This window comes from Sinocyclocheilus rhinocerous, unplaced genomic scaffold (assembly GCF_001515625.1).
Source record: "Sinocyclocheilus rhinocerous isolate Xijiao unplaced genomic scaffold, SAMN03320098_v1.1 scaffold1069, whole genome shotgun sequence".
Taxonomy (NCBI): domain Eukaryota; kingdom Metazoa; phylum Chordata; class Actinopteri; order Cypriniformes; family Cyprinidae; genus Sinocyclocheilus; species Sinocyclocheilus rhinocerous.
Genome location: NW_015635541.1, coordinates 1088498 through 1098751, shown reverse-complemented (window position 1 = coordinate 1098751; position 10254 = coordinate 1088498). Strand labels below are relative to the sequence as shown.

Here is a 10254-nt window from a genome sequence, read left to right as displayed (position 1 = left end):
AATAGTTATCTGCACCTCAGTATTGTAGTATACATTATAAATCAGTATGCAATAATAACGTATTGAGTGCAAATTATCATTTTAATTCAAATCATTAAATATATGCCACCTTATTGGGACAATAAAGCCCTCCCTACACCTACCCTAACCCTACCCAATACTTTATTTTCAACTTTTCGATAAGTTCCTTCTTTTTGTATTGAAAATAAATGCCTTTCCTACATGATATGAGATTTTAAAAGGGAGAAAAAAAGTTTGGCAAAAGGTGGATTCGAACTCGGGTCAGTCGAGTCAAAAAGAAAATACCATGCGATTTACCATCATTGGAGCTGTTTTTTTTTTGATAGTCGTCTTTTGTAGTGTTGACTAGCCCAACAACATGTTTGTGGGTGGAGTTAATGTAAATAGCCTCTGCCAACAAGGCAGGCTATTATAGTGTAAATAGACACCCCTTTAATTTAATCATAGCAAAATAAATTTTCTTACTGAAGTAAATTTTTCATCCCAGTTTTTAGTGTTAAAACGAAACAAATTTGTTATTTAGCAGTTTCGATAGCTATTGAGAAACCACTTGGAAAACGTTCGCATGCGCACAAGGGAAATTTTTGCGTGTTCGCCATACGTTGTTTCCGGTTTGTGTATATCTGATTTTTTCCATTTGAACGCAAAAAGTGTATCGTTACGCATGAAAATATTCTCTTGCGCACACAAAAATGTCATTTTTTATAAAAAAAAAAACTTACTGTAAAGTGGATCATCCCAAACTTAATTTAGCGAATCGTAATCATAACCAACCATATCCTATTGTGATTCATTTTTTAACCTTATTTAAAAGAGGATTTTTTTTTTTCAATGTAACGTGACCTGAAACAACTTTCATTTGCAGCTGACGTCATGAAATCCTTCTCTTCCAATTCATAGCTTTTAGTCACGTGACCGGCTCGTCAGTGCGACAAAATGTTGTAAAAACGCTTAAAGTGCCTTAATATATTTAAAACAGTAATATTAAAATATCAAATTTAGTAATCTCTATATTAATGATGCATAGTTTACATGATGTTGATGTTGCGTTCATATTACAATATGAACGCAATCCGCTTAATGGTTCAGTGTTTTCCTTATAATGGTTTTCTATGGGAAACCATTTAACGTAAAACTTTGCACATTGCGTTTATATTCTGGGTTCATCTGCTTGACTGTACAAAATATACATCAACAAAAAGGTTTACTGAATTTCGCCTTTTAATATCTACTTTTTTCTACATTACTACTTAATGCAAACTGCGTAAAAATAACTGGCGGTCAGTGGAGCAAAGCTTCGTATTGCCCTCCAGGTGGGCGTTCCTATAAGGGTGTGACGTCACGTCAAAAGTATCAATAGCGGCCATCAATGGCACAATTCTCCTGGTATGTAATCAATCTAATTAACAAATCAAGTCATGTTTCACACCGTTTCTCTTATAATATTTAGAGTAGCCTATCAAAAAGTGAAATGTGTTTAATTCACCAACTATCAGAAAAGCCACAGTCACTACATCACTACACTTAAAACATTCTAATCCCTAAATGAAAAACATTTATGCTCTGAATATTTTTTTTCTGAATATAATTTTTTTTTTTCTAACCACACACTCATACAACTCTATACATTTAAATCCATAGCCCTACTTGTGGTTAGAAAGCTCAGTGTGTGTTTTCACAGAAGAGAAGCAGAGTTGATGGCTGATAAATGCATCACACTGGAGGAGAGTTCATCTCTTATGGTTTTACTGTAAATGTTTACATTCCAGCATGCCGTGATGTTATCAGCTAATCGTTTTTGGAACAGACTGTGGAGTCCTGTGGGTTGGATTATTGGTGGTGGTGGTGTTGGGGGGTGATTCGCCTGAGGAGACAAGGTCAATGTGAAGCTGTGCTCTCTCCAAACAAAGGTATTAACTTTGGGCCATTTCTTTCCTCTTTCATGCCCTTTCTATAGCCTGGATGAATGCATTAACATCTCTTTCCACTGCGCACATGTGAAAATTTAGCTTCATGTTGCTTCCTCACACCTGGAAGCTTGATCATCAAGTATCATAGCGAGTCATTAATGCATGTCATGGATTCAATTACTTTTTATTTTGTAGGTGATATGTGTCATTTTTTTTTTCCAACTTAAAATGCTTTCACCTGTCCCAGCAATACAGAGACAACTTTAGGTAGGTTGCCAACTAAAGCAGGTTGATTTCCCTAAAAAGTTTTAACATTGTTGATGCTGTCAAAACATTGCAAAATTGACTTAAGCAATGCCGTGAGGTTACGGTGGGACTACTTGTTAAATCTTTAATTACAGAAATAGGGAGTGTAGGGAAAAATTACTTTTGCAGTTTCTTTTCAGTAACACTAATTGTGCAAAAATTAAATGATGCCTTTTAAGATGAGCATTAAACCTAATTGTTGTCATTGATATTGTAATAAATGAGTTGCTTTTTATAGACACCCATTTCTGCCATGGAATTAAAAAAAGTAACTGTAACTTTTTATCTTAAGTTTATATCTCACACTTGTGATTTTTTTTTCACATTTCTGAGAAAAAAGTAAGAATTGCAAGATATAAACTTGCAATTCTGAGAAAGAGTCAGAATTGTAAGAGAATTCAGATTTTTTTCTCACAATTCTGAGTTTACATCTCGCAATTGTTTTTTTTTCTTCACAGAATAAAAACAATAAAAAAGAATATTACTTTTTATCTTAATGCTGATTTTTTGCAATTGCGAGTTTATATCTCACAGTTCCGACTTTTCTCCTCAGAATTGCACGTTTATCTTGCAATGCACAATTCTTTTTCTCAGAATTGTAAGAAAACAGTAAGAATTGTGAGATAAAACGTTACAATAACCTTGATTTTTTTTATGCCGTTCCAGAAACAAGCTTCCATATGCTCTTTGCAAAGAAAAAAAAAATCAAAGTAATTAATCTCTGATTCTTTTTTATCGCTCATCAAGGAAATTGTGTGACATTCTGGAAGTACTTACAGCTCTTTGTGTGAAATCCCTCAATCAGTGTCCTGGTTGAAGACAGACTCTTTGTACTGCAGTAGTTGAACTGGGAGGGTCCGACTCATGGTTGATGTATTTTGAATCAATTCTTTGTCTCACCTGTTTTAATTTCCTCACAGATGAATGGCAGAGTGAAACATGGTAAAATAACAATTTGAGTCTTTTTACCCTGTCAATGTGAGGCTTAATTGCTGAGGGTTTTGTTGTAGCAGGTAATAATGAGCATGCAGTGGACGAACTCTCCCAGCCGCTTTTGTTATCTTTGTGAGGGTTTATAAGCCTGCTCACTCTCTAGTCTGCACGAATCGTCTGCTCTACTCAAAAACTGTGTTTACATACTTTTTCACGATACATTTTTTGTATAAACAACTATATGGTGCTCAACTGCGCCCTAATTCCTCTTCAGAAGCTGATCTGTTCACTTCTTGAGTACTGAAGGCCTTGTGCTTATAAAGGCCATCATCATTAAGCGATTTTAATCATTTAAAAAAAGTAGGCTTTTCAAGTATTTTAAAGCATTATATTTACTAGCATTTTTGCATTTCATTATAGTAAACGTTTATCCAAGCACACTCTGTACTGATGGTACACAGGTGGCATAAAAGTATATTTTAGTGCACTTTAGTTATTTTCTTTCTGTACTCTGTTGGAGGATTGTAAACGGAAATCCGTGTTTTGCTCTCACAAAATGAACAATACATGGTATGTTACTATGATTTCATCCATGAATCTTGATTGACTATGTGTAAAACATTGCTGTAGTGGATGAAGGTCTCAAAGTGTGTTTGCATATGGATGCTGTATTTTGGTGATACTGAACCTCTATTCTCTCGCCTTTATGAGGGTGTTGTCTCCTCAAGCACACATGATTAATGTGCTCTGGGCTTTAGCCAGACTCTGTTGTGCAACATAGACATGGTCTATTGACAGTATCTGAATCATGCAGATATCACGAAAGGGCTGCTTAAACTCATGTGAACTGCTTTATATTGTGATGGTTGAAATAGAATTATATTTCTCGCCCCCAACAATTTTTTTTTTTTTTACTGCAATAAACAGCTGAATAATCCTCGGGTGTGTGTGCAAGGCAGCACAGTCTCAGTCACGTGGGATAACACACATCTCAACATCCTTACCTGAACACTTCAGATATTCATTACAGTTAATGAACAGGCTAAATTAATTGGCTAAATATGAATCAGTTTATTGCAAAATGATCTGCTTTCCACCCTAGCAAAAAAAAAAAAAAAAAAGCCATAATTTATTCATATGCCATAATTTATTTCATGCTAAGTTCAAATCTGTTAACATATTTATTGACACATCACTTAAGACTTACTGATGTAAAATTATAATTAAACTTTTTTTTGGAGTATTTCTTAATTGCACAATGCACATTTCTTAATATTATGCCCAAAATGTGTTTTGATATCACTATTAATAAGGATTGTATGATCTCTGTGTAATATCAGTCTTTAAATGCAAGATATTTAAAGTGTACCTAAAGTAAGAATATCTTTATTTGGACCTACTTCTGTAAGCGTATTAAGCACAATATTAGTTGTTCCAATTTAGCAGACTTTAAGTTTGCAGGTTAGTATACCAAAAGTACAAAATAAATGTAAATTAATAAAAATCTATGTATTTCAAATAAATTTTAGTACTTTTTTTTTTACTAGGGCACTGAAAAAACTATTTTCACTCAGAAATTGCTTGTAAATTACAAAACAAATCACAAAGAAATGTGACGCATAAATGTGAAATATTTAAGTAAAAGGACTAAAATTCATATTTTTATTTTTGTAAAGCAAACTCAAATAATTGTTTGTGTACTTGAAAAACATTTTACAGTGATAGTCAATTAAAAGAAATTGATCAGCAGATGATTTAATTTACATTTTAGAGTTTTTATTTAAATCATGCATATTGTATTTTAGATATTTAATTAATATATAAGCGATTGATATTGGAGAAAGACAAATAGATGTTTATATTTGTACTGTTTGCTGTTGAATAATCTCATATAAACCCTTTTAAAAAGCATGTTATTTGGCACGTAAACAACACTTCATTTGTAAACGTGTTTGACCTTACAGTGATACTGTCCTTCTCAAACACAGGACTGCAGACTTGTCAAAACAGTCTGACCGACTTTGTTGTTCTTCATGAAAATGTACGGCACAGTCTTGCATGCGAGGTCAGAGACAGGGCAGATTCTAGATCATTTGGTATTTCTAATCCCAGATTGGCTCACTTTTCATATTTGTGCATTCATTATGGTTTCAATAAGAGATTTTGGTGTTGGTTTATCTAAAATTGTATTGAATTATTACTTTAATGTTACCGATGGTGTTTTCATTGGCTTTTATCTGTATGATAGTCTGTCACTTGTCAAGCCATTATTTACAAAGAATCTTTTGATGAGTTCTTCCTCTTAAATTATTGCCTTTAAGGCATTTATCTCTGTACGTTGTGTTGACAAACCCACTTTAAGCTTTCTGCTTTTGCAGTTAGTTTGTCTCAAGACAGCTTGATTCTTCTTTTTTTTTTTTACCTGTATTTTTCTGTTCAATACAGTGACTTTAAGACTGGATTTAAGCATTGAATTAAAGCAGTTGACACATTATAAGACTTAGTGCACTATAGAGTGTATTTTCCATTGTGATGGAAATAAACAAGAACTTTAATCAGTGACAAATGCTAACAGAAAAACTCCTTTTAAACTAGCTAAACACTCCATATTAAAGCATTTATAGTAGACTTACATTTGAACACTTAAGCAGCACTTAAATGCATTAATGCATTAGATAACAAATATTAAACTGAAAAATGTAAAAGCACAATAATGCAAAACATTTTACAAACGCGAGATTGTTAGGTTTCAAATTATATGCTAAAAACCATTTAGACACTTTCTGACTTTGTCAAAACATCTACATCTAGTAAAAATGGCATCAAAATTGGTCAATTTAATATTTTGTTATCTAAAGCAATACAATTTACTTGTTCACATTACTGTACAACATTAAAAAAGACGGATATAACTACAAATGAGAGGAACTCGTTTGAGTGAATTGTCTTTGCTTTGGCTTAATGATCATTATTGAAATGATTGATAGTGAACATCAGTATATCTCTATATTCCTCTGGTCATATAGTTTATTATAGTTTCAGCATTGATAATCCACGGAGGAATTGCAGTTTGGTTTACTCTTTGGCTGTTTTTTACACATTATAAGACTTAGTGCACTATAGAGTGTATTTTCCATTGTGATGGAAATAAACAAGAACTTTAATCAGTGACAAATGCTAACAGAAAAACTCCTTTTAAACTAGCTAAACACTCCATATTAAAGCATTTATAGTAGACTTACATTTGAACACTTAAGCAGCACTTAAATGCATTAATGCATTAGATAACAAATATTAAAATTAAATAAGTAAAAGCACAATAATGCAAAACATTTTACAAACGCGAGATTGTTAGGTTTCAAATTATATGCTAAAAACCATTTAGACACTTTCTGACTTTGTCAAAACATCTACATCTAGTAAAAACGGCATCAAAATGGGTCAATTTAATATTTTGTTATCTAAAGCAATACAATTTACTTGTTCAAATGCATTACTGTACAACATTAAAAAAGACGGCTATAACTACAAATGAGAGGAACACGTTTGAGTGAATTGTCTTTGCTTTGGCTTAATGATCATTATTGAAATGATTGATAGTGAACATCAGTATATCTCTATATTCCTCTGGTCATATAGTTTATTATAGTTTCAGCATTGATAATCCACGGAGGAATTGCAGTTTGGTTTACTCTTTGGCTGTTTTTTTGACTGTTTGTGTCTCCACAGTCACTTTCCATATGATGCTACAGCTCCGGTAAATCAGTACAGACCACCACTTAAAGTGTTTCCTGAGACCCACGGCTGGAAGCAGAACATGTAAGGATAGTAAGGGAATGACTGGTATAATGGAGGAACAGACGGACTGGGCAGCTCCTCGGTGTTGTATTGCCTCTGGTCGTTTCTCACCAGTACTTTCACTGCCACTCTCTTTGCCAGGGTTGCCGTGGGAGTTGTCGCGAGCTCGGCTGCCATTTGTCGCCGTTTAGTTTTGTATCTCCTGTTCTGGAACCAGATCTTCACCTGTGTCTCGGTCAGTTTGAGCGCTCCTGCCAGGTCGGCCCGCTCTGGACCGGACAGGTACCGCTGCAGGTTAAAGCGGTGCTCCAGCTCGTACACCTGTGCGTGAGAAAACGCTGCCCGCGACCTTTTTTTGCTGGATTTGGGGTTGTCTTCACAGATGCAGCTCTGTGGTTTCTCTTGGTCCTTGTCGTGATCTGTATTGATGGATAAAAACAGGTTTAGACTCTGGAAAATCAGAGTCCTTTGTGTTACATACAGGAGCCGATATGAAAAATAAAATCTTAAAATAGTTGTATAATACTGAGGAGTGACTGTTAAGAGCTTAATAGGACTATAATGTGAACTGATGTGTATTTGAGAATATTTCTACATTAAAGCATGCAGTGAGAAATTCTTCATTTTATTTCTCTGAGAGGAGACAAGGGTAGTGCTTTTTCATTTCAGCTTCTTTACCTCAGGTTTTTTTTTTTTTTACTGTTTATTTTAAACTTTGATATATTACTCTGGTATATAAACGGTGTAAATTAGTGTCAAGTTCAAAGAGTGCTGTTTTTTTTAGCTCCACTACACTATAATTAAAAACATAAATATTTTAAATGTTGTAAAATTCGTTTATTGTTGTAATCAAATACTTAATGCTACCCCTATTTCAATTTAAATAGTTTAATTCAAAACGGTCACTTTTTTTTTTACTTTAAAATATAATTTGAAACAAATAAAAAATACATAAAACTTAGGCTAACACTTAAAAATCATAAACACTGCATGTGTGTATTTGTTTTTACACCTTGTGTATAACAAGCTTGTGTGAATGTTATTTATTATTAAAATATTTAAAAAATGTCTCTGTGTAAAAATATTTACAGGTATTTACAAGGCAAAAACATTTTTTGGGTAAGAAAGTATAATTGTCTTACAGATTTGTGATCATGTTTCTGCTAAATGACGGAACTTGTATCAAGTGAATTAGCAGTTTCTGTCGGTTAATTTTGTTATATTGTACCCACAAAAGCTAAATAAAATAAGATTGTTTATAAGCTTGTAGCATATATAAGCAGTATTTGTCACAATTGCGACTAACACGCATTTTTACGTTAGAGATTAGTCTGTTTAATTGATTTATATAATTGTTTCTATTGCATTTAAAATGCTTCATATATGTGTGCCGTTTTAAATTAAAATATTTAAGGTGAAATTGAGTGATGCATAATTATTTTTGAGGGGGGAAAAACGTTGATTAGGCTACCACAATAATGCACAGTGTCTAAAATGTCAGGTACTGACAACAGCACTCTATTGACGTTAATTTACACAGTTAAGTTTTTCTAAACTGCATTCATCTGTGGCAGACAAATATGGGAATATTTTATTTTATGTTTGACACACGTGTAGTGCAAAAACCTGTGGTAACAAAATATTTAACAACCCAATCTCCAATACAACGTATAGGCCTATGAAGTTGTCTTAATGTCTCACCGTGCTGTCTTTCTAGTGAGTTGTCTTCTCCTCCTGTTGATCCTTCCTCACATGAATGCTGGTCGGAGGATGAGGAGTCCAGCACGAGCACACAGGAAGAAATGCTCTCAGCTCCAGCGTTCCCCACCGGCAGAGAAGAGCTTGAACAACCCCGCGCCTCCTGCTCTTCTGCGTATTCCTCATCAAGTCCGGCATTTTTCTCGCAATCAAATCCTCCGTTTAATATGTTGTGAATGGAAAAGGAGGTGCGGTTATTCGCCATTTAAAACATAACCTACGCAACCCCCTCGTCAATTTTCGATGGCCCGCAGTTCTACGCTTTTATCTGGGAAGCTCCTGCGCTTTCATGACGGTGAATTAGTCCGCAGTGTAATTGGTTTCCTCTTTGCGTGTCTTTTAATTGCGGCAAAACGTCTCCTGACCCAATCAACGAGCAAAGTGTCAGAAAATGTCATGTGTGCATCAGTTTCCTCTCTTTCCCTTCCCGACGCGTTGCCAATGGGCTTACTGGAGCATTTCGCTCCTCCCTCTAAAATAGACGTGTAGAATTGAATACCCACCGAAATCTGTTTACAAGGCTACCACATGCTCTTACTGGCTTTATTGAGTTTGAGGACATGTTTCGATGACAAACAAGAAAGGCTATTTAATATAACTGCAGCTTCCTCTTTGCGTGTCTTTTAATTGCGGCAAAACGTCTCCTGACCCAATCAACGAGCAAAGTGTCAGAAAATGTCATGTGTGCATCAGTTTCCTCTCTTTCCCTTCCCGACGCGTTGCCAATGGGCTTACTGGAGCATTTCGCTCCTCCCTCTAAAATAGACGTGTAGAATTGAATACCCACCGAAATCTGTTTACAAGGCTACCACATGCTCTTACTGGCTTTATTGAGTTTGAGGACATGTTTCGATGACAGACAAGAAAGGCTATTTAATATAACTGCAGCTATATGTGTTATTTGTATTTTTTTTTTTCTCCTACGTTAAAAAAAAAACAAAAAAAAACATTATGGCATTTTCTAAAAAAGAACTCTTAGGCTACATTTTAAAGTCGTTATAGGCTGCTAAAACCTTTGCTCCGTTAATACACGCGTTTTTAGAAACGTTTTCAAACACTTTTCAACATATGTAAAATCTACTTCATTCAACCAGAAAACGCGTCTTTTAATAAATATGGTCAACATATCTGACAATACTAAGAAAAAAACTCATGAAGGTCTAAAATAAAACATCTGTATATTATGATTATTTTGTCAAAGGACAGCAAAATTGCTTCCCGCGTGTTGGTTACGCCACACTGACTCTGATTCGGCGGACAAAATTTTGATAAATTATGTCAAACAACTTGCGCCAACATTTCTCTTTTTTTCACGGCTTTTTTTTTTTAGACAGTTAATGTAGATATTATTGAATAATAATGGGGGAAAATCACGATGCATTGTTACTATAAGAGTTGTAGGCTATAATTGATAGTTTTTTGCATATTTGATGTATCCTGAACTTTATAACTGACAAAAATTGCGTGTCTCGTCAAAGGCCCCTATATTAAATGCCTATAGCTATGGCACATTGGTGGGGGGGTCATA

The 10254-nt window shown here is 34.4% G+C and overlaps 1 protein-coding gene and 1 long non-coding RNA gene across 2 annotated transcripts; one reads left to right on the top strand and one right to left on the bottom strand.

Annotated features, from left to right (window-relative positions):
- The first annotated feature begins 1466 nt into the window (after positions 1-1466).
- Positions 1467-7184, top strand: LOC107747301 (uncharacterized). Its single transcript, XR_001640784.1, has 3 exons — positions 1467-1931; positions 6900-6989; positions 7110-7184. It is a non-coding gene; the product is annotated as an uncharacterized LOC107747301 (long non-coding RNA).
- LOC107747300 (homeobox protein zampogna-like) lies at positions 6744-9237 on the bottom strand. The gene is made up of 2 exons (XM_016561773.1): positions 8670-9237; positions 6744-7387 (listed from the first exon to the last, which is right to left on the bottom strand). The coding sequence occupies exons 1-2, from the start codon at positions 8929-8931 to the stop codon at positions 6933-6935; spliced, it is 717 nt and encodes a 238-aa protein (XP_016417259.1). The 5' UTR covers positions 8932-9237; the 3' UTR covers positions 6744-6932.
- Positions 9238-10254: the final 1017 nt, after the last annotated feature.